A 26,673-nucleotide genomic window follows, 5' to 3' on the forward strand; every position below is an offset into this window, starting at 1 on the left:
CTGTTCAGCCCATTGCCAGTTTTCCGGCATAGTTCCAAAATGCGGAAGAAGTGTGATCTCCCCTCGCCTTCGATCGAGCTTTGTCTTTTTGTGCTCCATTGTGTTTAATTATTCACACATCATACATACATGCATGCATGCATACATACATACATACATACATACATATGAACCTAATGTGCAACAAGAATATGTTATTGCTCTGTACAAAAAAATCAAAATTTTATACATATATTTAGACATAGATTTTATTTGAAAGAAATTATTTAACTTGAGAAAAAAATTCGAAGAATTGATTTTAAATTACATCAGTGTTCTGTGTATATTGGAAATCTTTTACCAACAAAATGAAATATGGTGAATTTGATTAGATTTAGTCAAGCAACTGAAATCCATGGTTTCAAATATTGAGATACATTTTATGAGACCGAGTTTCGACCGATATAAAGTATATCAGTTGAATCAAATATGCTAGAAACTAGAAAGTAAATGATTCTAAATTTCTTTTGCTGATCACGCCAACTTCATGTTTCCTTGATTTAAGAACAATATGCAAGCTCAAAATGTCTGAGGTTTTCTCAAAAACAATAACGTCTACGTAATTCATGCTACCGTGGGAATATAAAGTCCCTCTCCATCATGCCACAATTCCCACATCAAATTGATTCAATCTCTGTAATTCCAAGTAAAATGGTGTCACTAAAATGGCCTTGTGTTGTTGATCTTCTAATTCTACTAGCAAGCTTGACCATTTGCTCTTCGCTCATGGTAGCAACTTCATCCTCTATCTCTCCCCCTCCCCATACCGGAACCACCATTAACGACCCCAAACTCCACACCCGTGTGGATGCCGTTCACCTGAATGGGGGTGGCCATGGCGGATATGATTGGCCTGTTCCTGATTACCAAAGTCCACCTTTAGTAACTGGCAATCCGTGGCCGCCGACACCTTGCCACTGCGAACCAATCTACTGTGGTAATCATGGTGATTGTCATGGATGGACAATGCAATTTTCATATCCCATGCAAGCTACTGGTGCTTCCAAGATTAATAACATGCATGATGAAGCCGCTGCAATGGCCCCTGAATCAGCCTAAACGCAACTTAAATTCAGTTGGGATTGATTAGCCCGATCCCACTGTAAATTTCGAACCTGAAGATGAATGGTGTAATGTAATCTTAAAGCTTAACAATGCTTAATTCTGAAGTTTATCAATAAGACATCGAGATCTTTTTTCTCAATAAAATCTTCTACAACTTGCTAGTTGATTTTATATTTCAACTATGAGTACATGCAAATTAGACTTGACACATATCCAATGAATACGAACTGCTTCGCAGTTGGTCCTGCATGTTTCACAATAAACAGGTCCACCCACATATCATGACAATAAAAAAATATGGCATACCGTGTAAATTTCCTGAAGACAAGAAATGAGGCAGTATTGAGGCCCAACGAAAGAATATTTACTTGATGTATGCAACCGTACACCCATAATTCATGGGACTTTCCTGTTCAAATTTGGCAACCCGGGGGTGGTTTCGTAGTAATTCAAGCACAAGCTCCTTCAGAACTCCTGTGCCCATTCCATGTATGATGAAGAGAACTGAATTAACACTGCTTGCGTTGATGGCCATGTTGACATTGAGCTTAGCTTCCGCAGCTCGCATGCCACGTAAGTCCAAGGTATTCTTCGATATCTGCACGACAGGGCTATATGAAATTTCCCCATCTTTTCTGTTTTCCGAAAGAAGACTCAGACTCCGTAATCGTCTTTTCTGCTGACCCTGTGATATAAATTACAAGATACTAAAGTTAAAACCATCCGCTGCACAAAATGAGCTAGAGTAGGGCTAGCTAATGCGTGGCCTCCTCCCTCTTAAATTTTTTAAAATGCAATGTTTGGTTATGTTTTTTAATTTTTTCATTCACCCAAACTAAAAACTAAATTACATCACAATCTTTCAAAAAATTTATTTCATCTCATTTTCATACTTTTGAACGTAATCATTTTCAGCTTTTAATCATTTTATTAAAATATTCGATTATTATATAATCTTTTGGCTCAATACATCATGTCGGATGATGATACACACAAGAAATTGATATTATGTAGAGAAGGTATATTACACTTTTTATCCAAACCTGTCTTTTTGAGCGTGGAGCTGAAGCCAGTGCCCCGTCAACATCTTTTAGAGCAGTTATACTGCCCAAGTTTACACGGGCTCTGATTTTTCCATATTGCACAAGAACTGTGTCATCATTAGCCGGTGCTTCAACAACAGTAGCCAACTTGATTCCTAAACCCTTTACACGGACTTGCTCTCCAATTTCTGGGAAATGGAAACTTGTTCTATCAGCAGGAAAGTTTTCAGAAATCTGATAATCTTGAACAATGGATGCTATGGCAGATTCTGATTTCTTCAAAAGTGAATTGAATTGATCAGGAGTAGTAGTTGTCAATTCGTTTTCAAATTGTTGTACCACACTATCAATCTCTGTCTTCACGATTTTCAGTTCCTTTTGAATCTGTTGAGTTTCCTTGGCTTTGAGAGCTGCTTCACGGTGGTCAAGATCACCTGCCTCTTCAAGAATCTTCATATAGGGGAGAAAGGAAAAGACACGGATCAAGAGATGTGAACATATTGTGGTTGTAACATAATGGAAATATGATAAACATAAGCACATTTGAACTCATAACTGAAGCATATGTAAAAGTGGAATTCATCTAGAAATATTACTCTCCGACCAATATTAGAGCCATACCTCATTGTAAAGTTTCATGGTGTCTGAATGAAGAGACAGAGCATTTTTAGCCTGTGTTTCTAGTGTATTCCTTTCTTCTTTCAATGACTGAAAAAGCAAACTATTTCGTTTCTGCATCTTTTCAGGTCTTAACTTCTTTATCCACGATTGTGCCCCCGAAATGATTTTCTCATCAAAGCCTATTGTTTTTGCAATACTCAAGGCTTTTGATTCACCCATGCTTCCCCACAAAATGCGATAGGTAGGCTGCAGAGATTCCAAAGAAAATTCCATCGCTGCATTCTCAAAACAAGCATCCTTCTCTTTTAAACAAGTTAAATCTGCATAGTGGGTTGTCACGACAGCTAAATTAACTCGATCCTTGAGATATTGCAGTATGCTGGCTGAGAGAGCCACACCCTCAGAAGGATCAGTTCCACTTCCAATTTCATCGAGAAGGACTAGAGTTTTTTCAGAAGCCACTTCCAAAATTTTACAAATCCGTGATATGTGGCCACTGAAGGTCGAAAGGCTTTGTTCTAGAGACTTTAATCGAGATGAAAGTTTTAAATCAGTAAGAGATGTTATACCATTATAAATGTTAGAAATGAAATAGTATATTCTAAAATCAGATTTAATATTATTATATACATCATCATTTATGATTGTGATTTTCTTGTTAGGAAATATTTCCTCTAAATTTATTCGTATCTTTTTTCACCTTTACATAGTTGTGATGATTATGAATCGGGAAACATTAACGAGAGTATATTGAGCTTTGTGGCTGAACCATGTAAATTTTATGTTGGTTACTTTTCTCTTTTACCAATCTACTAATCATTTAAAAGTGCAACTAGATAAAAGGCATCAATGGAGCATCTTAATTAACAAGCAAAATGTGGGGATGAGTGAGAAGTGAGAACAATACCTGACGATCACCAATATCTGCCAGAACAAGATCAAACCAAGGTAGCAAAGGATTGTTTTGAGCGGGAAGGTACATTCCAGCTTTCGACATTATCGAAGCCAATCCCAGAGTTTTCATAGAAGCTGTTTTACCTCCGGTATTAGGTCCCGAGATTACTACCACCTTTTTTCCAGGTTTTATTTGTATATTAATAGGCACTGGAAAACTAGATGCACCAGAAACCATGTCAGAGTTTTCTGCGAAAGTGTCCTGTCCTGAAGAGGGGAAAGATTTTCTCAATGACGATTCAAGCAGCAAAGGATGTTGTATACCTTCCAAATCTACTGATAATGAGTAATGCTTGGAATCTTCACAACTGTTTGAGCTGAAATTTGGACAGACCCCATTCATCCATCGAGCATGAGAAGCTCTAGCAAAAACAAGATCTAATTCCAATACTCTATCTAATAAAAAATTTATCTCTGTACTTGAATGAGCAATTTCAGCGCTAAGCAAACTCAATATGGCTTGCTCCTCCATCTTCTCAGAATTTGATAGCCTCACCTCAAGATTATTCAATTCAACCGCTTCCCTGGGTTCCATAAAGTAAGTTGCTCCAGAACTGCTAGTGTCTAAAACAACCCCTTTAGGCAGCAACTGTCTATGTTGGGTTTTGATAGCAACACACATTCGTGACCTACGAGTAGTCACCAGCGGTCTATCATTTCCACCAGACTGAAATATTTGAGTCGCGACACGCCTCATCATCAATCCCAGATTCTCCATGTTCCTTTTCCTTTCAGACCTAATGAATTCTAATTCTTCACTGGCTTGATCAAGGATTACCGAAAAGTCACAATTTATACAAAATCCTATCTTCTGCTCCAGTTCTATAAGAAAATCACAATTCTGAAGAATTTCAAACAATGGAGATAACCTGCTCCAACACAAAAGATACACATACTCAGTGAAACAACTTACTGCTAGCAAAGAGGATCATTTATGCTACATCATGTGCATCAATCAAATAAAACGAGAGTATTTGTTTCCCAAAACTTATTCAATTTTCCAGAGAATCCACTATTATGAAATTAAAATATAAAATTGGACATCGAGATTTACGCGGAAAACCCCTAAAAATTATTAGGATAAAAACAACGGACAAAATAAAAATAATTTCACTATAATATTTTATGGTTTACAATCACTCACTGTGTTTCCAAAAAAAAAACATGCATTCTCTTAATACAAGATAACAAACACCTCACAAATATTATAAACTAAGCATTCAAACACTATGAGATCAGAGAAAAACTCGAATGAATAAGAAATGAAGTGAATTGCTGCACCTATTTATAGGCGCTCTTCCTCGTCTGAACGCAAGAAACTTCCACACAATTCCAACGTCTTAACATGGATATAAATTCAAATATGATGCCTAATATAATAAATGTGTAGCCCTACATTTTAACTTTGTGCAATTCTCTCACATGATTTGCCGACATTTCTCTCTTGGAGACTTTATTGAGTGTCAAACACATCTCCTTATATTTTTTCAATCTTATCATTCCCTGATGTTTATATTTCCGCTAGGCCACTTGAAGATTTACACCACTCAAACTTATCAGTGTTCACTGGCTTGGTCAGAAATAACAGTTATGTTATCATTTGTATAGATCTTCTTTATATTCAAACTTCTTTCTTCTACTACTTTTCGAACAAAGTGAAATTGAACTCCAATGTGTTTAGTCCTAGAATGAAAGGCTGGATTCTTTGCGATGTGCAGGATGCTCTGATTGTCACAAAACAAAATAACCTTATTTTGTTTTGTGCCTGATCTCCTCCACTAACCTTTTAATCTATATTGTCTTCTTGCAAGCTTGAGTAGCTACCATAAATTATGCCTCCATTGCAGATAATGCCTTAACTATTTGCAGTTTTGAAACCCAGCTTACTGCTCCCTCTGCAAGTGTAAACATAAACCCAGTAGTAGATTTTCTCTTATCAGGATCACCTGCATAATCTGAATCGACATAACCCTGAGTGTAAAATCCGATCTTCCATAACATAATGGAACATTTGAGGTATCTTAATGTATCTAAGGATCTTCTTAACAGTATTTCAATGCTCTCGTCCAGGATTCGACATATACCGACTAATTGCTCCCACTGCTTGAGCAATGTTCGGTCTTGTATAGATTATGACGAACATCAAACTTCCCATTGCTGATGCATATTGAACTCGAGACATCTTTATCCTATCTGCTTCACTGCTAGGAAACATCTCGGATGATAACTTGAAGTTAACAGGAAGACGGGTCGAAATCGGCTTACTATGTTGTATGTTGAAGTGTCGCAAAACTTTCTTCAAATAATTGTTGCGGTAAAACCAAATCTTTCTGTTACTTCTGTCTCAGTGAACTTGCATCCCTAGAATCTTATTTGTTGGTCTCAAGTCCTTCGTACCAAATTATCTAGTCAATTGTGCATTCAATTCTTAGACTTGATATTTGTCGGGTCTACTACCATGTCATCAACATACAACAACAAAACGATATAATCATTACCAGACCTCTTGAAATATGTACAAGATTTTGTAATAAGTCTGTTGTATCCAAGACTCATGATATAAGAATCAAATCTCTTTTACCAACACCTGGGTGTCTGTATGATACTGTACATAAATTTGTTCGACTTGCAAACCAAGTTCTCTTTGTCTTTTTCTACAAAACTTTCTGGCTAGAGCATATAGATTTCTTTTTTAAGATCTCCACGAACATACCCTTTGACCACCAATCTATGTCCGAGCTTTCTATGCCATAACACTTGTTAATTCTTCTCCTAAACCAATCGATGCAACGGCTAGTTCCGTCTCTTTGTGTGTTTCTCCCAAAAGTATAAACAAATTTGCAGCAATCTTTTCCGTCTTCATAACCACAAGCGCGTCTTTCACAATTTCCATGATCTTGTTCTTGATACAGTTTTTGCACCCGATATCATACAATTGCCCCAATGACTAAAGATTCTTCGTCTGCCCTTTCATATGTCGTACCTCATGTATGGTGCGAATGATGCTATCAAACATTTTTATTTTGATAATACCGATCCCATCGATTTCCAAAGCATGATCATTTCCCATGAATACAGATCATCTTCAGACTGGTTCATACTAATCGAACCATTCTCTCCGAGACGTCACGTGCCACGTCGCTCCTGAATCCATAATCCACGTGTCACAAAATTTGTGTCTGCCTTCTACAATGATCGCCGCTTCGCTGAATAATATTTCACCACTACTTGAAGTACTGGCCATATGGAGAACCTTTCTCAATACTCGTACAATCTTTCTCGAAATGTAGTTTACCGCCATATTTAAAGCAGTAAATATTTTTCTTATTACTTCTTGACTTTGATCTATCTTACCTTTGGTTCTCACTGGAGTCACGGTCTGTAAATCTTCTTTTATCATCGGTAAAGCCTATGTCTGCTTCAAAGTTATCAACTTATATTCCTTATTCTTGCGTCGGCTTTCTTTTCCAAAAACCGCAGTTAATACATCATTGAATTTTAGAAAGCTCGTAAGGATGTTGTTGGTTAAATTGATGATAAGCTGATCATATGAATCTGACAAACTTTGAAGTAGAAGGTATTCACGTTCTGTTTCCTTTATTTTATTCCCTATAGAGATGAGTTGGGCAAATAAAATATTTAGAGTGTTGATATAGTAGGTCATTGATGAAGATTCCGCCATTCGAAGAATATAAAGTCTTCTTTTTAGGAAAATCTTGTTGTGTAGTAGCTTGACCTTGTACATTTTTGTCAGAGTATCCAAGATAACTTTGGTTGCTTTTATCTCATATATACTTGACAGTACTTCTTCTGCTATGACCAAGTGTAAATTGATAACAACATTATCGTTCATCATTTCATCTCATTCCACTTTCTATTGTCCATCATTTCTTCGGTCTATCTCTAATAACCGCAAATCAATTTTTTTTTAAACTATTTGTATATATATTTTCCACAACATAAATTGCTCCATTTGAACTTTGTTATCTCGTATATGTCCGCCATTATGTTTACAACAATTTAGTAAACTGAACAAAATAATCTCATCTTAATAAAAATTCTCAAAAAAATCTTTTGTGACATGGAATATCAGTCTAGGCTGCAACCACAGAGCATACTCGGAATTTTAATAAATTTTAAACCAAGGATCTAATAACTAAAGTATAAAATTAGAGACCGATATTTAAGTGGGAAAACTTTAAAAATTATTAGTGTAAAAAACACGGACAAAATGAAAAGAATTTCAATATAATATTTTATGATATACAACTACTCACTGTGTTTTCAAAGAGAACACGATCTCTTGTATTAAGAAAAAAAATTTTGGTAAATATTATAGGACTAAAGATTCAAATAATATGAGATGAGAGAAAAACTCAAATGAGTTGAGAAATGAGTTGAATTGATCCACCTATTTATAGACGCTCTTCCTTGTCTGAATACAAGAAATTTCCGCGCAATTTCTTCTTCTTAACATAGATATAAATTCAAAAATGTTGCCGACTTAATCATGAAATTGATGAATTTAAATTTTATGATTTTGTGGGACAAAAATATATTTAAATCCATGGAAATTAGAAAAAAACTCTAAATGCAGAAGCCTAGATGAACGATTACAACTATTTACATACCTGTTAGGCGAATCATATCTGAACGAAATCTCCTCCAACTGTTCGAGCAACGACCTTGCTGATCTTAATGTCCTAGCTACAGAACAAAGCTCTCCGATAGAGAGCAGTTCACCTGCAACTGATGCATCGACGACTGCCGAAACATCTTCCACTCCAGAAAAATCCAAGGACCGGGAGAGTGCCACCGCCGCAGAGGTCTGGGCCAGAAGATGCTTGCTCTCGAATGGGTTTTGTCCTAACGGGATATTGGCGGCATTGGCCGCATCGAGGCCCATGGGAGTGGACGTGAATGCGGAGAGCTGCTTGCAAACGAAAGGCCATTCGAGGATTTTGAGGGTCTCGGCTTGAAGGGACTCCGCAAGTTTGAGTGGCGGAGACTGGGAAACGGCAGAGATATTGGCAACGACACGCGGCGGAGAAAGTGTGTTGAAGAAGATGAAGCTGTGGGCGATTTTCATGGAAGGAGAGGCGTAGTTACCAATTTCATTTGGTTGGACCAGCGGCCTTTTTTTATTTTTAAAAACAATATTATCCTCTCATTTTGTCATTGAGACAAGAACAGCAGTCCAGATCGACCGGACTAAAATATGCCATCATCCTCCGACAAACAATAATATTAGGCTGAGTTTGGTTGATCAGATTAAGTAAGATAGATTATTTTATCACTTTTTATCATGAGTTTGGTATGATTTTTATTTAACCAGCTCAACCTCTCCTATAAATAATTAGGTTGTATTACGTGTGATTAAATAATACCTCCTTATTCCGTAGGATTATTAATCCCTCATCTATCCCTACTCTCTTTCCAATTTTACTCTTCTTCCTTCACCGCTATTGAACCACCTCGGCTGCGGGACCGCCGCCCCCGCCCTCGTCGGACCGCCGTCGGACCACCACCGCACCATCAGACCTACGCCGGACCGCCGTCGGACCTTCACCGCACAGACGTCGCCGGACCTTCGTCGGACCGCCATCGCCGTCGCCGGACCGCCGACTCAACGCCGTCGTCGGACCGCCGCCGTAGGAGTGGAAGAACAAAAAAAAAAAAAAGAAGGACAATTTTGTCTTTTAATCAAAAATTTCAAAATTATCTTATACTTAAAAATCTTAACAAACATACTACCATATATTACATTTCTACGACAATCATTTTCTTTATCATTTACATACTAATCATTAGTTTATTTTATCCTGCAACCAAACGCAGCCTTAAGAGAAAATCATAAATATACATACATACATACATATATCGCACCCGTTAACCATATATATGAGTGAAAGTTGTTATGTGTTATTATTATTTTTAATTTGATCAAATAATATTAAATAATTAATACAAAAACATTTTCAATTTGATAAAAATTTGTGTGAGACGGTCTCATATGTCATATTTTGTGAGACATATATCTTATTTGGGTCATCCATAAAAAAATATTATTTTTTATATTAAGAATATTATTTTTTATTGCGAATATCGGTAGGGTTGACTCGTCTAACAGATAAAGATTCGTGAGGCGTTTCACAAGAGATCTACTCTTTCAACTTAAAAGAGAAGTTTTGTTTATATTTTTTTCAATGTAAAATATGGAGTGACTCGATGAGGTTTTGAGTAGTGTAAGAAAGATAATTATGAAATTAAATATTTTGACGTCATCTAAGTTAGTTACTCTAAATGTTTCGAATTTAATAATATAGATAATATAGACACACTAAATAAATCATAAAAAGATAAGAGTATATTTCTTATGAGACGGTCATACGAATCTTTATCAGTAAGACGCGTCACTATCGATATTCACAATAAAAAGTACTACTCTTAGGATTAAAAAATAATAATTTTTCATTGATGACCCAATTAAAAGATGAGTCTCATAAAATACGATCCGTGAGATCGTCTCTGACAAATTTTTACCACAAAGATAAATATAATGACAAAAATATAACTTGTTCGAACAAACATCAGATGTTCCATCCAAGTCAATTTGTTATTTTCAATCAAATAAAATAAAAAATGGGTCTATTCTTTAACTTGTTACAATATTTACTATTTTGTGTATAAATTTCACATTAAAAAATAGAATATGATCAGCTTATATGTTTACATATTCATGGTTCCCACATGTGCTGCGAGGTTCACTGTTCCTCAGCGCCAATAATTGTTCTTTTTCCTCCATCAAAATCAAAGCATCCGCACAGAATAGAGAGTCAAGAAAAGCCTCCCTCTGCGTCTGCGTCTGCGTCGTAGGCGCAAATTCTTTCATTATGACCACCTATTTCATTCCACACGCCGCTCTCCCAATTGCAGTAAAAAACAGTTCCACTCCCACAAAGATAGGAATTTTTCACTCATTCTTTCACGCAAACCCTCGCCAGGCCTCAACCAACTACCCATGGGCCAGCATTCCTCGTGTTAGCTATAACCCACAAGCCATTTTCGCTTCAACAGCGGAAGAACATTACACTGAGGCATTGAGTAATTCGATGGACGCGGACGAATACGCCGACGAATTGGAGGTAGCAGTGAAGGCTGTGCATATGGCGTGCTTGCTCTGTCAGAAAGTTCAAGAAAGCTTGCTTTCTAAAAGCAGTGATATTGTTCAATCCAAAGATGATGACTCTCCGGTTACAGTAGCTGGTAATTGTTTACGTTCCTGAAAAAGGTTGCTTGTATTTTGCTAGTAGTATGTCTCGTGGTCGTATTTTGTGAAATTTTCACGAAAATGGGTTGCTTCGATTTTTCTGGAAATGGGCTTGTTGCTGTCATCGGTTGTTTGCTTGTCTGTTGTTTTACTTGTGTTTAATTCTTACCTCCAGTTTCTCAGTGCTTACGGCACATGATTTTATTTACTTTTTAGTTTCATTCGTCAACTCTGTTCAGGTTTATTTTTTAATATTTTGTTGAATTGGAATTCAAACAGTTTACACATGCCGTGGTCATATTATTTCTTTATTTCGAAATTGTGAACAAGTTGCAAGAAATCTTAAAACACAATCTACCATCTGTAAAGCTAAATAGCAAATCTTTAGTGTAATATATTGATAAATATTGTGTCGAAATACAGGATCGTGTAAATATGGATTAATTTACAGAGGTCGCGTGACATTGTCAGAAAACAAGCTAGTTATTCCCGTATTCAATTGTCAATGATAAGGACTACTGTGGGGGCAAATTTTGAAGATCAGAAAATGTATGGAAACTTGATAGAAAATGGTCGAGTTGATTTATTCTTTTTTTTTTTCTTTTTTTTCTTTTAACCCTGTAACCCCTGGCCTCTACCTTTAAACCACGCTGACTAGGGAAGGCAGAGGACCCTACCATCTCAGTCCCTTGAGAACGGTTGATTTATTCTTTACTTCTAGGGGGAGAAGGTAATTGTTTAAATAACCAAATGTTGGGCAATCCTCAGAAGATTAAGATAAAAAAGAAAAAAAAAACACTTGTTAATTGATTGGTTTTGTCTACATGTGTTTTCTTTTACACATAGAGGGCTATTGCTACTTTTTCTTATAATCACATTTACATTGTCAAAACGTAATAAGCAGCCATTGTTGAAAGAAACTACCGAATGGTATGTAGAGAAACAAATGACCTTACTTGACTCTTTCCCTCCATTATTGTCAAAACTAAATTGTTAAATGAGGGTAAGATGCATCAAATCATGATCCTATATGCTGCTTATGAAAGAAAAGATGCTGACTCGAGTGTATTTGCAAATCTGTACGAGTTGCGGCCTTGCAAGTATCAACTTCCGTTTTTTTCCCGCTGATATTAGAAGCCTCGAGAATGTTTTTCTTATCAACTATGATTTTAAATGGGCTATTACGACAATTACTATTTGTGAGCAGATTGGAGTGTTCAAGCAACTGTAAGCTGGGTGTTGTCCAAGGCTTTCGGCCGTGAAAATGTATCGATTGTTGCCGAAGAAGACATTCAAGCACTGTCCAAGGCCAGTGCAACTGGTTTACTAGAAGCTGTGGTGCGTACAGTTAACACATGTCTGGCCGAAGCACCACGTTTTGGACTTAGTGCACCAGCTTTAGCTTTGAATAGTTCAGAGGTCTTAGAAGCCATAAGTAGATGCAACTCTACTGGGGGACCAAGCCGAAGGTTTTGGGTACTGGATCCAGTTGATGGTACATTGGGTTTTGTACGTGGGGATCAATATGCGGTTGCCCTGGCATTGATAGAGGATGGAGAGCCAGTTCTTGGAGTTCTTGGATGCCCAAATTATCCGATGAAGAAGGAATGGCTAAATTACCATAATGGCAACCTTAGTACTTTATCTAGCATGACCTCAAAGACTTCAGGATCTTGGAACAGAGGCTGTGTAATATATGCAAAGAAAGACAGTGGCAGAACATGGATGCAGCCCTTGCTTCATGAGGAAAAGACGTTAATTTGGCCGAACTCTGCTAGGCAAATTCGAGTTTCCACTATTGATGATCCCTCGTTGGCTACGTTTTGTGAACCGGTGGAGAAGTCTAATTCAAGTCATTCCTTTACTGCTGGATTAGCTCATAGTGTTGGACTAAGGTGAATGCTTTTCTGAACTCAAAAAAGGATAATGAGTGGAAATATTACCTGGGCTCTCAGTTTAGTGCAATCTTCACTTCCTATGTAGGTAAAATTTGTATGATAAAAATGGTAGGAAATCTTTCCGTGAATTGATCAGAATCAAATCTGATCAAAGATTCATTACAAAATCTGATTTCAGAATATGTTATTTGATCACTAATGACACCCCCTTTGAATCTAGGAAACTTTTCAGTATTCAGACATATAAGCACCGATATCATTAGCTGCTATCATCTGTAACGGACTTTAGTTTGTGTGGAAACCTCAAAGTTCTTATCAACTGCAGGAACCAACCATTACGCTTGTATTCAATGGTGAAATATGCAGCCATAGCCAGAGGAGATGCCGAAATATTCATGAAGTTTGCTCGATCAGGTTACAAGGAAAAGATATGGGATCATGCAGCTGGTGTTGTCATTATTCAAGAAGCTGGTGGTGTTGTAACTGATGCCGGAGGCCACCCACTCTGCTTTTCAAGAGGTGTGTACTTAGAAGGACTTGATCGAGGTATAGTTGCTTGTTCTGGAGCTCGCTTGCACGACAAGATAATTGGGTCCGTTGATGCCAGCTGGAATTCTTCTAGCCTTTAATGTATGGATCCTGTATAATTGTAAGTTCGTTCCTACACTACCAGGAGCATTGGCATGATTTTGAAGCGTGGACTTGTGGTTGGATACTTGGGTAAGTGAGAGGCCAAAACCCCTTGAAGCTCGTGTTGCCACATAAAATTTTGGACGAAAGGGCAATTCCAATGCATGTATGTATACTAAGAAATATTCATAAAATTATAGAAGATGAAATCTTCTCTGTTCATGTGAGCAATCTTTATCAGTGTTCATCCATACAACCATCATTCCTTATTTCAATTTTGTATTATGCATCAGTTAATTTATAAAACCATTTTTCAGATATTACAACAAATAAATCAGACAAACCCCTTGTTTTCAGGGCATACAAACAGCACCATAGTCAATCGATGAATTGATCCGAACAAAATGAAACAAAACGTGAATAAATATCAAACTATGATTGTACAAAAAAATTAACAGATACAACTACATGCCTCCAAAATCCAGTAGGGTATATAAAAACTTAGTATTCCTAGTCTTCTCACAAAAAAAAACAAAAAAATTAAATTAAATTAAATTTAAACCATAATTGCAACAAGTACAAAACACTCATAAATGCACCATTGAATAAGCTTTACACAGACAAATTTCCTCTCCAGAACTTCTTCCCTCGAGAACTTGCACAGAACAGTATTCCAAATCAACAGAGTGAAAAAGATTTTCTGGGATGATGGATATTTTAGAATGCTGCTCTAAGGGCGCCCCTTGCAGCTTCGCGTTTCATCTCAGCGGCTTTACCACTGCCTCGGAAATACATGTATACTTGCTGAAAAACGAGAAGGCAACAACAGTCAATTATATATATTCTCATGCTATGGCGTTCTCAATATTTTCAAGAAAATCAATACAACGGTACAAAAAAATTATATATATATATATATATATATATATTGTTAGACTTAGACCTGAATAACCCAAATGCTTAGAACTGACTCGAGGCAAAATAATCCGAACCCGATGAAGTAGAAAATCTAAACCAAAGAATTAAAAAGTTAGTACCAAGGGAAGCATATTTTGTAATGTCTTTACACTAGGATGGTGCTACAAACAGAGACGCATCCATAAACAACATCTACTGGAGATTGAACTTACCCCAACCAAAACATGCTTGCCTATCAGGTCAACAGCCGGAAGAATACCTCTGAACAGACACAATTAAAACTTGAAGCTAAAAAAATTGAAAAGGCTGATAAGTGGACTTAAAAATTAAATAAAACATACAATAGAAAGTGAACTCACGCCAGAGATTTTCCTCTAAAAACTACAGGAGGGGCAACGGCGGCAAAGACACAGAAGCCAATGTGAAGCTACAAATGGATAAAGCAAAAGGTTGTCATTTAGTTGATAGCAAAAAATAGAAAGTAACGAGTCCTGACAAGTGAGAAAACTTACCAAGTAAAACAAGAAAAACCACCCAAACTTCACAGCGCTTTCATTTCTGCAATACACACAGATGGAATGTTAAACTATGGAGATCAGTGATTTTTCATCCATTCTCGATACCATCTGTGATTCATTGAACGATCATTTCAAAGAGTATATGATTGAATGAGATGCTAGTCATTGCACTGTTAATTCTTCCCAAATAGTAAGAACATGTTAAAATAAATCATTTAAGTCCCACGACGAATATTTTTGCAGCTACAATCTTCTGTATTTCCCACGTTAAATACAAAAGAAAATTATGCAAATTCAAAATCGTACATGCTGGTTTTGCAAAAGAATGGATGAACGTACCTAAAAGCACGGTAGAGTGGACGATACCATAACACATAAGCTCCAGGAACCCCAGATATGAAGTAGATAATGGCAAGAAACCATATCTTTGCATCTAGAATTCAGGAACTGAAGTTAGGAACATTGAATCCAAAAACCTGCTACGAAAATAATTAATAATAATAATATTTGAATACAAACCTCCTTGTTTAATCCACGCGGTAGTCACAGCTATCAAATTCCATAGAAGACAAAAGGAGAGTCCTATCACCACCAATACAACATCATTACCAGCAACCAATGATATAAGTCATATCGGAAAGAGAAAGGAGGAATCTTGCAGTTCTAATATCTCAAGACACTTAAAACCTTTCGATACGGAAGGAAATTGCACATTATAATTTGATATATCTAACCAGTGCATAGTTAACCAAAATCTCTCCAACAATCCTCTATCAAAAAGTATTTACGGCAAAAGTTAAATGAAAATTGCAGAAATAAAAAAAAGAGGGAGTGAGGATGAAAATTGTCACCCTTAAGGTTGTACCAAAAGTTACACATACATTACTTTTTTATCTCTATCAATGTATTTGACAGCCTTTGATAAGCAACCTAAGAACAAAACTAAGCAGAGATATTTAATCAATTCTGAAAGTAATTCCCGGATGGGTCAATTTTCGGCTTAAACTATCTCAGCAACTTAAAGAACAAAAACCAAAGTTGAAATTCTATCCCTTGTCAAGCACAACTGATTGCAATCTTAAATATTTCACAAACTTTAATGTGAAAAATAATCTCATACTTCAAGTTGAGAAAGTAAAAGGTCACCCAATTAATGCTGGCAAAAGTATCTTTACCATTTCCTTAAGAAGCTTCCAGTTCAGTAAAAACAAACCAACTTTCTATCCTCGACAAAGTTCTACGACTAATAGATTTTATCGAGAGAGAACAATCACGAGACTGAAATAGCATAGTTGCATTACATAAAAGAAAACATGAAAGTCGCATATTGACATACCCAAAAAGGTTGTGAAAGCGACATATTGCAGCTTCTGCAGATGAATTGGTATTTCATTTGCGATATCATGGTGAATAATAGGAAAAAACGGAGGCCAGTTTTTCTCCTCAATAACGATACCGGCTGAAAAGAAACCAGAAATTACTTGAGACATGCAGAAAATTATTGTAACTTACAAAAGAAAAAACATGTTCACTGTTATCCCATTTGGTGGTGTAAATTCAAACATGCATCCTGCAATATATGTATCTACACAATTTTGTTATGATAGTTAAAAAATATGGTCTATGAAGTCTATCTTCCTTACTAAACAAGGTAAAGTATGTTTAGTGGTTGATAAAGTGCATTGGAAGAGGAAATAAATAATAACAAAAACACTAGAGCATAGATATTACCCCGCGCAGCAGCCTCTTCTTTCCGTTTTACTTCCTACTCGGAAAAACGAAAACAAATTTGTTACTCTTCTTCCTAACAGTAGGAAATCTGAAATCTTTCATCAAGTATGCAAACTATAAAAATCACTACGGTTTGCCGTAGTATCCATAATTATGGCACTGGCAATCGAATGGTTACAAGAAAGCAGTAAACTCATAAAATTCTCAAATGGAAACGTCATAATTGTCCCCCTTTGGAAACTTTCTTTTCATAAAATTCTGAGATAATGTTATAATTGTCTCATTTTGAAAACTTTGTTGAGAACTAGTTAGTAAGATGAAATGCAATGAGATCAGCGTCTTACAGACCTGTTCCCTCCTTTTCAAATCAGCTTCCTTCGCCTGCAACTCTCTCTCTTTCTTCTTCAAATCCTGTGAAATTTACTTTGATTAGAAGATGAAAGTTCAAGTATCAAGGACTACAAAAGAACAGTGAGGTAGCATATTCAAAAAGTAAAAGTTGCACCGCAGCACTATCAAGAGGTATATCAACGGGGGCAGTAGGATTGTAGAAATCAGCAGGTTCTGGAGGGAGGGGTGAAAGCCTTGAGTTTGTCACCGGTGGAACACTACCGGAACTCTGAAAACAAAGAAAAACCGCTTTTAATGTAAAATGAAAACATCTTTAAATGTATATGACATGCAAAAATTCAGTAGACAAGCATTAGTAAAAGATTGCAAGAAGGGCGGGGGGGGGGGGGGGGGGGGGTTGAACAGCAAGCACTAGATTGACAAGTGATCGAATACACTCTCATTTCAAGCCATAAATTTAAGGATCTATAGTTACCAAACTTGAGCGACAAGGAAGAAAAATAAAGACGAACTAACCGACGTGTAAAATGCACCACCGCTGAAATTCGATTTGCCGGTTCCTTTTCCTCTAGCCCCTCCATCCTAGTTTCAGAAAACAAAAATATCAAATGCATAATCGCTACCAACATAATAAAGGCTTTTCAATTCTATTCCATTAATAAAACTGACCTACATATATCAAAGAGATTAAAGTAAGAGCTATATAACGTCACATTAGAATCACAGAGCCCCTCACACGCGTTAACAACAATATCTTTAGGGTAGTTCAATCTTCTCACCAAATTTGATGCAAAAAATTTTGATTGTAACTTGTTAAAGTAGATTAACTAAAAATTCAAATCGCAAAATGTTTAGCAGAGTAAAATCATTAAATGACTTCAAAACTAGTTATTTTAGGTGCGTCCATAGACATTATATGTATACAAATGAGGGGTATTGTGTGCTATCATAGCAGTAAAAGCTCTAAAGTTTAAAGAGGCTAGGTTGCTACGTACACTCAAGAAATATAATTATCTCTACTCATTGACCCCAAAATCCCATATTTTTTCAAGGCAAAAAAGAGAAATTTCGAATGATTGATTAATGGCACAATCCGTGAAGAAGGCATGCATAGCTACAATAGGCCATGAATTTTCAAAAACAAAACATTGTCCCCATGTCTTGAATTGTATCCTAATTTCACATGATAAACAATAACCCAAATTTATTGACGACACACTACTCTCGTGCAGGTAGGGATATCTGGGACAGAGTGGTAGTTAATACTTTAGAGCTTTCATTTTTTATTTTTGTATAAAAAATTAAACTTAAATATTTTTTCAGTTGAAGTGCCCATTTCATAATCTAAATTTCAATATAGTAAGTAACGGTTCCAATTTCCCAAACCCAATCCTCTCCTAGTTTTTCCACCTTTCAAAGCTCTCAGTAGGAGGCCCCTTTCGAAAATGCAGCAACTGAATACACCCAGGCCACTCAAGCTACCACCTCCATCAACACATCACTGTCCATCACATTAGTGAAAGCTATCGAGGCACCACCAAAATCAAGTAACTGAAACCCTAATGGCACCAGCCACTTCCAAATTTTATTCAAGCATAAATCTCTTGTTGGAGAACCAACAACAGGCTTTAACTTCTAATCCTTCCAATCTCACACGGCAACACATTAGTTCCAGCCATAAAGTCAACCAAACGTGTACCTCCGATAGTCAGAACCAAACCCACCAAAACTATAGTCAACTCATCACAACCAAAGACTCAACTTTATCAAAAACCCTCGTCAAACTCAAACTCCTCAGTCCCGCAATTAAAGAGAAAAACCTTTTAGTCTACCAAACAATATAGTGCGAGTGTTTATATAGAGAACTTACAGAGAATGGATTAACTTCTTCCTCATCAAAAGGATTGGGATCGTAACCGCCGGCCATCTGATTGACTCAGTTGAACTTAAATTTGATTGCGGAGACTATAAACAGAGATTTGAGGGTTTCTCTTCTTTTTTTCCACTAATAATTGTGAGATTTGAGGGTTTTCAGATCTATGAGAAATGAGAAGACCAAAAAACTTAAAGAAACAAAGTGATGAGACTGAAATTTTTTAAGACAAAACGGAATCCAATGACTGATGCAGAAATATTCTCTCTGAATCCTGATATTTACAGAATCATATTTAAACATTGTATTGTGTGATCTTACATTCCGCGGAGACGGTTTTCTTGCATCCTTGCACGTCAAAATATAGTATTCTAAAAACAAATGTTAAAATACACTTCGAGTAAAAAATTAAGTAAAGAGTCGAAATATTTATTTTTTATTTTTTGAAAAAAATGAGACTCCTGCTTTGGAAAACAAAACACGATACAGAGATGAATTGATTCGATCTATATTTATAATAAAAAATAATATTTTTGACATAAAAAAAATATTGTATTGGTCGGATTGGAAATTCGTCTCACAAAACTTATGCGTGAGACGATCTCATATGAGTTTTGTGTTTTTTTAAAAATTAATATATATTATTTATTACAGTATATCTTCATTTTGTGAGTCTCACAATATTTTCTACATTTAACTCATGTTCTTAAGTTTTCAAAAACATTTATTACCACATTTAATTAAATAGTACGATTATGTTTAAACATAATATATTCAATATAAAATTTTAATAATATGTTACATACATTAATCACTAAAGATGATACGATATGATATAAAGAGATATAAATATAAAATATATACATGTTAGAATATGATAAGTTTGTTTTCAAAACAAAGATGAAAAACCTAATTTTGAAAGGATAGTTTGTACACTGATATTGAAAACTAGTGATTCTTGCATGCTATGTGTGCGTGTTATCAATTTAATAGAGACGGTAATTTTATTTTTATATAAATTTATTTTGTGGGTATAACTTTTTTTATCAAAAGTTTTCTTATGTTTTTTTATATAGTGATAAGATTGAGACTTGAATCTAACTTAATTCAAAAGACTAACTCAAAAGAAAAATTGTCATAATCTATATATACAACTCTCTGAAACTCTATCCAACCGATGTGAGATATCTTAACACACCATCTCACGTCCAAGAATGAACAACTATAACGTAAAGACATTAACGAATGACTCAAATATAAACAGTCCAACACATAACGATGAATATGAACGCTGAACAATCAAATCAAAATAAATTACAAACTTGATTATTAGTTCTCATCTCTTAAAGAAAATATTACACCAAAACAAAAGCAATTATATGAAAAAAAAACTATCAACATCATTTTATATTTAATTTCAGCCTAACAATTGAAAATCAGGATTGTACACTAACATGAATGAAGTAATTATATAATGAAAAAGAAGATGACCATTAAAAGAATAAAATAATTACGTGGGATTTATTCAACGTTTGCCTAACAAAATATAAAAATTTTGAGGTTTAAACTGCTTAATTGTAGCCCGCCATGACAAATGAGAATCTTGGATCTTGGGCAACATTAAGAATCCTATGTTAAACCTTTGATTTTTTTCAAAATGAATTTTATGATTTCAAAGGTTTATTTTTTCGGCTGCGTCTCCGGGTGGAAGTAAATGGATCCACCCATTTCTTGTCCTCCTTCACAGCTTCTTCCCATCTCTCCTTAAATCTTTGAAGTTCTATAGTTGATTGCCTCCGAATCTGCACGACGACCCCATTTTGAAGCTATAATTTTATATTTAAAATCTAAAGAATCATTGTGACATATAAACTAGCCAAATTTCCAAGAAATCAGTAAAATTCAAAGCAGAAATAGAGTTGCATCGCGCATCTCTCACCTCTGATCTAATGTCCCCGGCGTGTCTCTGAATGTAAGGCAAGGTGGTTGACAAAAACAAATAGAACAAAGACCCTCTTAGTGCTGAGGATGAAAGAAAGAATCAGGGATTAGAGGCACTGGAAGCTATACCTTTGAGTTCTTTTCCGGATTCAAAACCTGCACAGATGCAAATAAAACTTGAACTTGGGGGACTGGAAATGGAGATGAAGGCAACTCATTTCACGGAGAAATGGCTGATAAAATCGAAAAGTTTATGCTTAAAAAAATCACCTTTCTCGCTGATGCTCCTCCTAATGTTTGAATACTCTGATGAACTACATATTCGCTATCAACCACTCCCACCTTCGTTGTTCGATCTCCCTGTGTATATCCAAGTTCATACAATAAAAGACAGTTGAGAAAGTCAGATTTCAAATTGATCATCCAGTATCAAAGATAAATTACTCGCCCATTCACGTGAAATTGATTCCCAAGAATGGTTTATGTCGTTCTCTCTTGCTTTCTTTATTCAAACACGAACACACGCATCGAGTGCGTGTATGACAAAATCACACGATTATAAACGGTGAAAGTTACTTTTCAAAATTTTTAATTACAATATGCCAACATGATGGGTGAAATTGTGGGAAAGTTGTATGAAAATAAATTGATCTATTTTTTATTTACAGGGTTCTTTTTGAAAGTTTACTTAATAGTAATAGAGCGTGCCGCCACAAACACGACAACAATTACCGATGGCGGTAACATTGCGATTTAAATTGTTTAATTATGCACTAACTCAAGTCTACGTTATGATAACTAAATCACAAGGGGCAGCCAAGGAATAGTGGGGAAAATTGACGCCAAAGGTTGGTCCAACTCAAAAAGTACAGGAATCAAACATATCGCATTGGATTTTATATCAAGTATACAAATGAGCACCCATCGTTGTATCAAAAAATATATATAATGGTAATAATCTATGTTACATAGATACGATTATAGATATTGTATTGTATCGAATACGATACGGATACGACAAATTTTGAAAATATAAAGGCAGATAAAGATAAGATACGACAATAATTAAAAAATATATAAATATTATATATATTTATATAAATTTAGTATTAAAACTGGTAGTATATTCATATTTATATTTACGTAAATATAAATATTGGCGTGTCGTATCCGTATCCGTGTTCTAAACTTCTGGAAAAAAAATTAAGAGTATCTGTGCTTTCAAATATTCTAAAATATAGCATGTTGCTACCCAATAGAAATATTTTGAGGGAGCTAAAGGGTATTCTTCAACAGGAACACGGAAATGCATAAGAGATTCTATGGAAGAAGCATAAAGAAGTTTTACCTGGGCACAATAACCAAGTTTCATGTCAATCCCCCATCCATGAACAAGATCATTCTGGTACCAAGTGAAAACTTAGTCTTAGATTATGGAAACGCAAAAGAAATATCTTTGTATGTTGGAAACTCAAACAGATATGCAATTACAATCTCCGTTCAATAATGCAATGCAAAAGTTCATAAGAGGGTATGCAATCAAGAGACGCAACAGGTGACCACAAGATCGTAAAACAACCAAACTTTAAAAAATCAATCAAACCACCCATTGGTTTGGTTCTTTTTCTTGTTTGCCTTTAGCTATGGATATTGCAGGAACTGCAAGAAGTCACAGAGTTTTGTACAGTTGTTTAGAGAAAAGCATAAAAAAGAACCTGTATCAAATGCCAGGCGCAATGCCATGCTGTTCTTGAAAACACAGGAGCCATTCCTTCGACAAATCTGAAAATTTGAGACTATCAGCATACAAAAGATCTGTAACAGCAACAGCTCTGCCTTTTCTCATGGTAATTTTTTTGTTCAAGTTGCATGTTTGACGACATTATATTGGACATTTTTAAGCGTGCGTCCCACAAAAAAATTACCGAGCATTTATACACAGTGCTACGGGAGAGTAAGCACGAAGGATAAATAAAAATTAATTCCATTGAGGATTGTGTACAAAAAGATGGTGCCTACCCAGTACAAGGCGGTCCCTCACTATCATCTGAACACTTGTGACTGCCCCGATCAACATATATTCTCCTGCCATATTGAAATAGGTAGGTATTAAAAATCTACAGCCAGATTCCAAATCACATAAATACTGAACAAAACTCACCGGTGAAATTTTTTCATCCTTTTCCTTATTGTAATCCTATGATGTATGCCTGTAGAATTTGGGTCCAAAGCTGGCTGTGATATCTCCAGTCCTACGGATTTCACAATTTCCAGGTACCTAATAAGTTAAAAAATAAAGGGGAAAAAGAATACTGATATAAGATTTAAGCATCAATAAAAATGCAAAAGGCCTCCGTATCTGGAAGTTGAAACTAAGACTCTATAATATGACCATTAAGATGGAAGATGGTGCATGTGATAAACATCATGCTGGTTCAAAAGGAAAAGTGCATGACTTGCTTTTATTAAAGAAGAATAGATGATATCTTTAGTTAGATCAGTTCTCATTTTGATAGAGACACTTTACTTTCAATTTAACATTGATCGTTACAAAATGAATTATGATTGAAAATTTAAATGCGAGGAAAAGTAGTATAAATGCCATTTGACAACCTTAATTCCTCTAAAAAAATAGATTATTCACAAGTTGGGAGCTTTAACTGCGATGAAAATTATTTAATTCAAAATTTTGGATAAAATAATAAAATGAAAAGTTAAATTTGTGATGCATCTACCTTCCGGGGTCAAAATTCTCTACTCCCAAATCTTCATCCCAGAGAAATATGAAATCATATATAAACACCACATCCGGGTGTAAAAAACGTTTTGCAAACCACCTGTCCGTGAAAAATTACCAATATTAATAAAGCATACCAAAATTCGATTAAGATGCAGTAAATAAACCATCTTCGTCAGTGAAACAAACCGTGACTTTGTGAGTCCGGAGACAACTTAGTAGTGAAATCTTTATAGACATCCAACTCAATCTATCCTTGTATTCAATTCAGTTATTGTCAACTTAAATGGGGCTTTTAATAAACAATCCCTGATATGATGGCAAATCCCATAGCCACGACCATAGATCCTTCTTGAATCATGTACTTAAATGCTATGAAGAATTTCCATTCAGAACAGCAAAGGATTACCATTTTGTTTGGTTATGAGCGACTACATGTATGGCTTCCCTACTCCATTCCAAGTCCCACCACCCGTCCAAGTTGCCATCGTAATGGAACAAAATAATTGTAAAATTCTTCGAAAGAAACTGAATTCAAAGTAGAGTAGGCAACAAAAGAAGTAAAAATCATATAGTAAGTGATCAAATTTATCATATACAAACATACATTTACTAATTTACTAGTACCTTTTGAACAATTGTATTGACGTTTTGTTTTTGTCTGACACCCACTGCCATTGCCAGCAAATTATGATAGTTTGTAAAATTGATCTGAAGATTAAGAGGGACATGTTCGTTAGAGTCTATAATCACCACTTCCCCAACCACCTAACCCATATGAGTGTGCATTTCAATGCCATGAAATATCAGATGAATCAAAATATGGCCATCAAATAATAGATCCCCAAGCAAAGAACAAAAATTGGCCTAGAGATGATACAGAAATCCATAATAAATTTTACCTTAGATTTGTGACTGCTTGTTCTCCATAGAGGCTTTAACTCTAGGTCTGACCTTGATTCAATGATACCATGAGGCAAATTATTCAAACTTTTGGTAACCACACCAATGTCCTACATCAAAGTATTAACACCACCTCAGTACGGCAACAGTATCAAATGCCTTAGCAAAGAATGATAGAATATAAATGTGGATAATCACCTTTAACATAGAGAAACGATGTAATTTTGACTCCATCTGACAAAAACAATAGTAAGAAGCTATTTGGACAAGGACTTCCAATAAAAATTTCAATTAAATCGCGTTTTCTATTTATAGTACTCATTGTGATTCACATTAATACATGACAACTAAAAACAAGAAAATTGTGCTACACACCTGCATGTGTTGATGCTGATAATTTGTGGCCCTGTAGAGTAAGAACAGCATTACTAAACAGAAAGCTCCAAGGAATGGTAGCTGTTTCATCTTCGTACCACTCACTCTCTGCAGTCCCATTTACAAGTAATGGGTTATTATTTCAATAGATGATACTGATTTTAAAAAGGTACAGATATTAAGTTGCTCAAAATTTAAAAAGCGTAAGAATAAATTCTAGCACTTAGTTTATCAGAATTTTGAAATTTTTTTTAAAAAAAAACAATTCAGCCTGCTACCATGTCAAACAAGAAATGCAATTTCTTCAATAGCCATCTTCGTAGCTCGGATGCCTTCATAAGGAACTATGGATCTTGTCTCATCACAACTGAAATTAGTGAAAGTTTATCAGACAACCAACCAGTTACATACAACTCAGAAAAAGGACAACTAGAAGCCACCGAGTTCTAACAAATTCGCCTTTTTATTTCTAACCATATCTTGGCTCAAATTCATATGGATATTTGAAAAAAGTCATTAGGGACATATTAAAAGCTTCAACATCTCTATTCCAATCCACCTTAATTCAAATACGCAGGAAAACTTTGGATATGCATCACAAGAAATCAACTTAAAACATCTTTTTAATCCTACCATGCAAACTCCATATGTTTTTTTCAAAACGCAATTCAAAAAAAATTATTAAATGGGACTTGAAATTGTGACATGCAGGTCTCATGAAGAGCTCCTAGAGCCTTTTCATTTTCTTCACGTATTGTTTTCAAACGGACTAATGGCACACAAAATAAGTACTAGATATCGCAGACAGTGCACATGATGTTCATGAATGATTTAAAGTGAGTAAATTGTGCATCATATTTTCACCATCGCCCCAAACCCAGAACCCGAGTAAAATAATAATTTTTGAAGAAACTAATAAGTTCAGATGTGAAGAAGAACATAGTCTGCAATCTCCAACCAATAAACGAGAAAACGTGAACTAGGTAACATTTTGAATAAGAAACTTGAAGGGTGACAATTCATATTTATTTTAATTTTCTTTAAATTTAAATTAAATGAAATCACCACAACTTTTGCCGTTAAAGAACCGTTTCATTTCCTGAACTTATTATCTTTAAATGAACTCCCCAAACCATCAATCACACAGACAGTTTCAAGAAATACAGAACAAGAAAAAGACTTTTAGAGAAAGAAAAGAAAACGCGTACCTTCAACCCACAGATTCGACTATTACTATTATAATTGATGAAAAAACAGCAAGTGGTCGAATCCCAGATGAAAATACAGCTCCATTCAAGTATCCATCATATTGTTTCTGAATTGAACGAACACTAAATGTAATAGTTAATATTAATCTCAAGAGAAGTGAAGATACAGATAATTCGTGAGTGTAACTGCGTGTTTATATGTGTGGGGAAAAAAAGACTTGACAAAGGCGAGCTGGGAAAAGAATCGCCACGTATAAAGAGGAGAGAACTAGGGTGAATGGGGTCGTAACCATCTCGCAAGCCAGCCACAACTCTCCTGTCCAAATATAAATCGAGAATCTTTTTTTCGAGACCCAAAAGTTCAGATTCTGTCGTGTTGGGCTGTATTCGGATAGAGACATGATATCGTTATATATATAGAAGTGGAAAAAACAATATCATTTATAAATACGTTAGAAAAATAATATTTTTTTGTATTAAAACAATTTATTTTTATAGATCAAAGTTAGAATGAACTTTTTTCTCACGAAATTCACTCGCGAAACGATGACATATTATGTCAAGAAACAACATTAGAGTATTATTTAGGCTATTACAA

The 26,673-nt window shown here is 35.4% G+C and overlaps 4 protein-coding genes across 6 annotated transcripts; 1 reads left to right on the plus strand and 3 right to left on the minus strand.

Moving 5' to 3' along the window:
* Positions 1–652: 652 nt before the first annotated feature.
* Positions 653–8,884, minus strand: LOC142540589 (uncharacterized). 2 transcript variants are annotated; one of them, XM_075646861.1, is made up of 5 exons: positions 8,354–8,884; positions 3,676–4,591; positions 2,769–3,293; positions 2,133–2,597; positions 653–1,789 (listed from the first exon to the last, which is right to left on the minus strand). In XM_075646861.1, exons 1-5 carry the CDS (start codon positions 8,809–8,811, stop codon positions 1,469–1,471), a joined length of 2,685 nt encoding a protein of 894 aa, XP_075502976.1. In that variant the 5' UTR covers positions 8,812–8,884; the 3' UTR covers positions 653–1,468. The 2 variants fall into 2 exon arrangements, with proteins under 2 accessions (XP_075502976.1, XP_075502977.1); XM_075646862.1 differs by having other exon boundaries at positions 2,148–2,597; positions 8,354–8,882.
* A 1,579-nt stretch (positions 8,885–10,463) lies between these two features.
* On the plus strand, positions 10,464–13,751 carry LOC142540591 (3',5'-bisphosphate nucleotidase AHL-like). Its single transcript, XM_075646864.1, has 3 exons — positions 10,464–10,988; positions 12,200–12,887; positions 13,216–13,751. Exons 1-3 carry the CDS (start codon positions 10,616–10,618, stop codon positions 13,517–13,519), a joined length of 1,365 nt encoding a protein of 454 aa, XP_075502979.1. The 5' UTR covers positions 10,464–10,615; the 3' UTR covers positions 13,520–13,751.
* A 171-nt stretch (positions 13,752–13,922) lies between these two features.
* On the minus strand, positions 13,923–19,267 carry LOC142540594 (secretory carrier-associated membrane protein 2-like). The gene is made up of 13 exons (XM_075646867.1): positions 18,909–19,267; positions 17,555–17,620; positions 17,193–17,306; positions 17,036–17,098; positions 16,688–16,721; positions 16,293–16,415; positions 15,476–15,538; positions 15,296–15,389; positions 14,951–14,996; positions 14,798–14,865; positions 14,651–14,699; positions 14,464–14,529; positions 13,923–14,324 (listed from the first exon to the last, which is right to left on the minus strand). The coding sequence occupies exons 1-13, from the start codon at positions 18,963–18,965 to the stop codon at positions 14,238–14,240; spliced, it is 930 nt and encodes a 309-aa protein (XP_075502982.1). The 5' UTR covers positions 18,966–19,267; the 3' UTR covers positions 13,923–14,237.
* A 1,028-nt stretch (positions 19,268–20,295) lies between these two features.
* On the minus strand, positions 20,296–26,450 carry LOC142540592 (uncharacterized). Of its 2 annotated transcripts, XM_075646865.1 has the most exons (16): positions 26,076–26,447; positions 25,146–25,234; positions 24,868–24,975; positions 24,691–24,726; positions 24,492–24,602; positions 24,217–24,300; positions 23,999–24,117; positions 23,588–23,689; positions 23,014–23,130; positions 22,872–22,937; positions 22,568–22,634; positions 22,201–22,254; positions 21,123–21,212; positions 20,982–21,008; positions 20,851–20,877; positions 20,296–20,713 (listed from the first exon to the last, which is right to left on the minus strand). In XM_075646865.1, the coding sequence occupies exons 2-16, from the start codon at positions 25,203–25,205 to the stop codon at positions 20,576–20,578; spliced, it is 1,206 nt and encodes a 401-aa protein (XP_075502980.1). In that variant the 5' UTR covers positions 25,206–25,234; positions 26,076–26,447; the 3' UTR covers positions 20,296–20,575. The 2 variants fall into 2 exon arrangements, with proteins under 2 accessions (XP_075502980.1, XP_075502981.1); XM_075646866.1 differs by lacking the exon at positions 20,851–20,877 and having other exon boundaries at positions 26,076–26,450.
* Positions 26,451–26,673: the final 223 nt, after the last annotated feature.

The sequence above is a fragment of the Primulina tabacum genome, chromosome 3, assembly GCF_025594145.1.
Source record: "Primulina tabacum isolate GXHZ01 chromosome 3, ASM2559414v2, whole genome shotgun sequence".
Lineage (NCBI taxonomy): Eukaryota > Viridiplantae > Streptophyta > Magnoliopsida > Lamiales > Gesneriaceae > Primulina > Primulina tabacum.